Below are 1,581 nucleotides of genomic sequence, written 5' to 3' on the forward strand. Positions count from 1 at the left end.
ACGGGATGGGGCAGGGGGGGTCACCTCGGTACTGGTAGAGATGTGTGCCTTCGATGGGACGGCGCCACAGCTTGAATTGCTTCTTGTCCATCACCATCTCCCAGGGCTGCTCGCCGGGGGCTGACGCAGCATCCCGCTGTGACGGGGGGTCCAAGAGGGGGGGTTCACCCAGAGCCCCCCCCCTGCAGCGGGACGGCCAAGTTCTGCATGCGCTGCATCTCCTGGGCTGAGCTGGAGGGGGGGGAAGAAAAGCAGCAGTTGGCAGCAGGACCTCGGCAGAGGTGGGAGAACCTCAGCGGCCGTGGGCAACCAAGGTCTGATGGGGGGCAAACGGCCCACGGCATCAGGATTGCAGTTATGGGGTCGGTGAGGTTTGGTCCCCCCCAAGGCTCCGCCGTTCTGCGGGGGTCGCTGCAGCAGCCGCCCCCACTCTTGAGGCACCGTGAGGAGCCAGGAGCAGCGCAGGGCGGCTGCTGCAGAGCCTGCGGGGGAAGCGGCCCGGCACAGGGAAGCGGCCCGGCACAGGGAAGCGGCCCGGCACAGGGAAGCGGCGCTTCTCCCCCAAGCGGAGACCTGACAGATGAACCACAGAGCGGCCAGGGTTGAAAACGATTACAATCATCGTCAGTTCCAACCCCCTGCTGCGTGCAGGTCGCCAAGCAGCAGCCCAGGCTGCCCAGAGCCACATCCAGCCCTGAATGCCCGCAGGGCCGGGGCATCCATGAAACCCAAGGGGACGCGCAGAGCAGAGAGCGCAGGGTTTGAAGGTTCGGAGCTCGGTGGAGGCACTGAGGGATGGCGGCGCTGGGATCCAGAGGTGTTTCTCCAATGGGAAAACGCTTCTGTGGCTCTGGGGCTGAGCCCAGAGTAAAAGGCAGAGCAGCGCTGGGCGGTGCTGAGTCAGTGCAGAGCGCGGAGCCAGAGGGAGAAACCACAGGCGGCAACCGGAGACGGGAGGGCAGAGAGCAGAGCTTGGAGAACCCCGAACAACCGCAGCTCCACAGCCACCACAACAAAAGGCTGCGAGGGACAGACTCGGCCGTCCCAGCCCAGCGCCCTCCATCACCCCCTGCCCACCCCCCCAGCTGCACCTCTGCGCCCCCCCAGATGTAATTACACGGCAGCAATTAGCACGGCCCTAACGAACGCACTGATCCACCCGCACGCCTCCCCACACACCCCAAGGAGCCCCGTGATTTCTCCTCCTGCAGGAGGCTGCACTCCTCCAGTGGCTGACGATGCCATCGCTGGGGGGAAGGGGCAGCTTCGTTAAGCCGCGGGTTTAATTAAATATCAGCTAAGCTCCTTATGGCAATGCCACATCCTCGGACCAGGGAGCAAAGCGAAGGACAGCGCGGCGCTGCCCCACAGCACCCAATTAAGTTTTAATCACCTGCCCCGACTCGTCTCTCTCCTGTGCACAACAATTAGGGCCTAAATGACACCTTGACGGCTGCAAGAAGCAGCCACAAAGCTGCCGTCCACCCTCGTCCCACCGCGCCGGTTTGGGGGGCAGCAAACCCCCATTTCCTCATGGAAGATTCCAACCAGGGGGATTTGGGGTGCGTGGGCGGGGGGTGG

General features: G+C 64.1%; 1 protein-coding gene across 1 annotated transcript in view; it reads right to left on the reverse strand.

Annotated features, from left to right (window-relative positions):
* Positions 1 to 4: 4 nt before the first annotated feature.
* Positions 5 to 1,581, reverse strand: part of STARD7 (StAR related lipid transfer domain containing 7) — a gene marked incomplete at its 3' end in the record, with an annotated part of 2,768 nt that continues 1,191 nt past the window's right edge. The window contains 2 exon segments of the mRNA XM_042838588.1: positions 5 to 151; positions 153 to 231. Of these exon segments, the coding sequence (XP_042694522.1) occupies positions 5 to 151; positions 153 to 231 (226 nt within the window).

This window comes from Centrocercus urophasianus, unplaced genomic scaffold, assembly GCF_019232065.1.
Source record: "Centrocercus urophasianus isolate 14NV4802_14NV808 unplaced genomic scaffold, USGS_Curo_1.0 seq_848, whole genome shotgun sequence".
In the NCBI taxonomy this organism is placed as follows: Eukaryota; Metazoa; Chordata; class Aves; order Galliformes; family Phasianidae; genus Centrocercus; species Centrocercus urophasianus.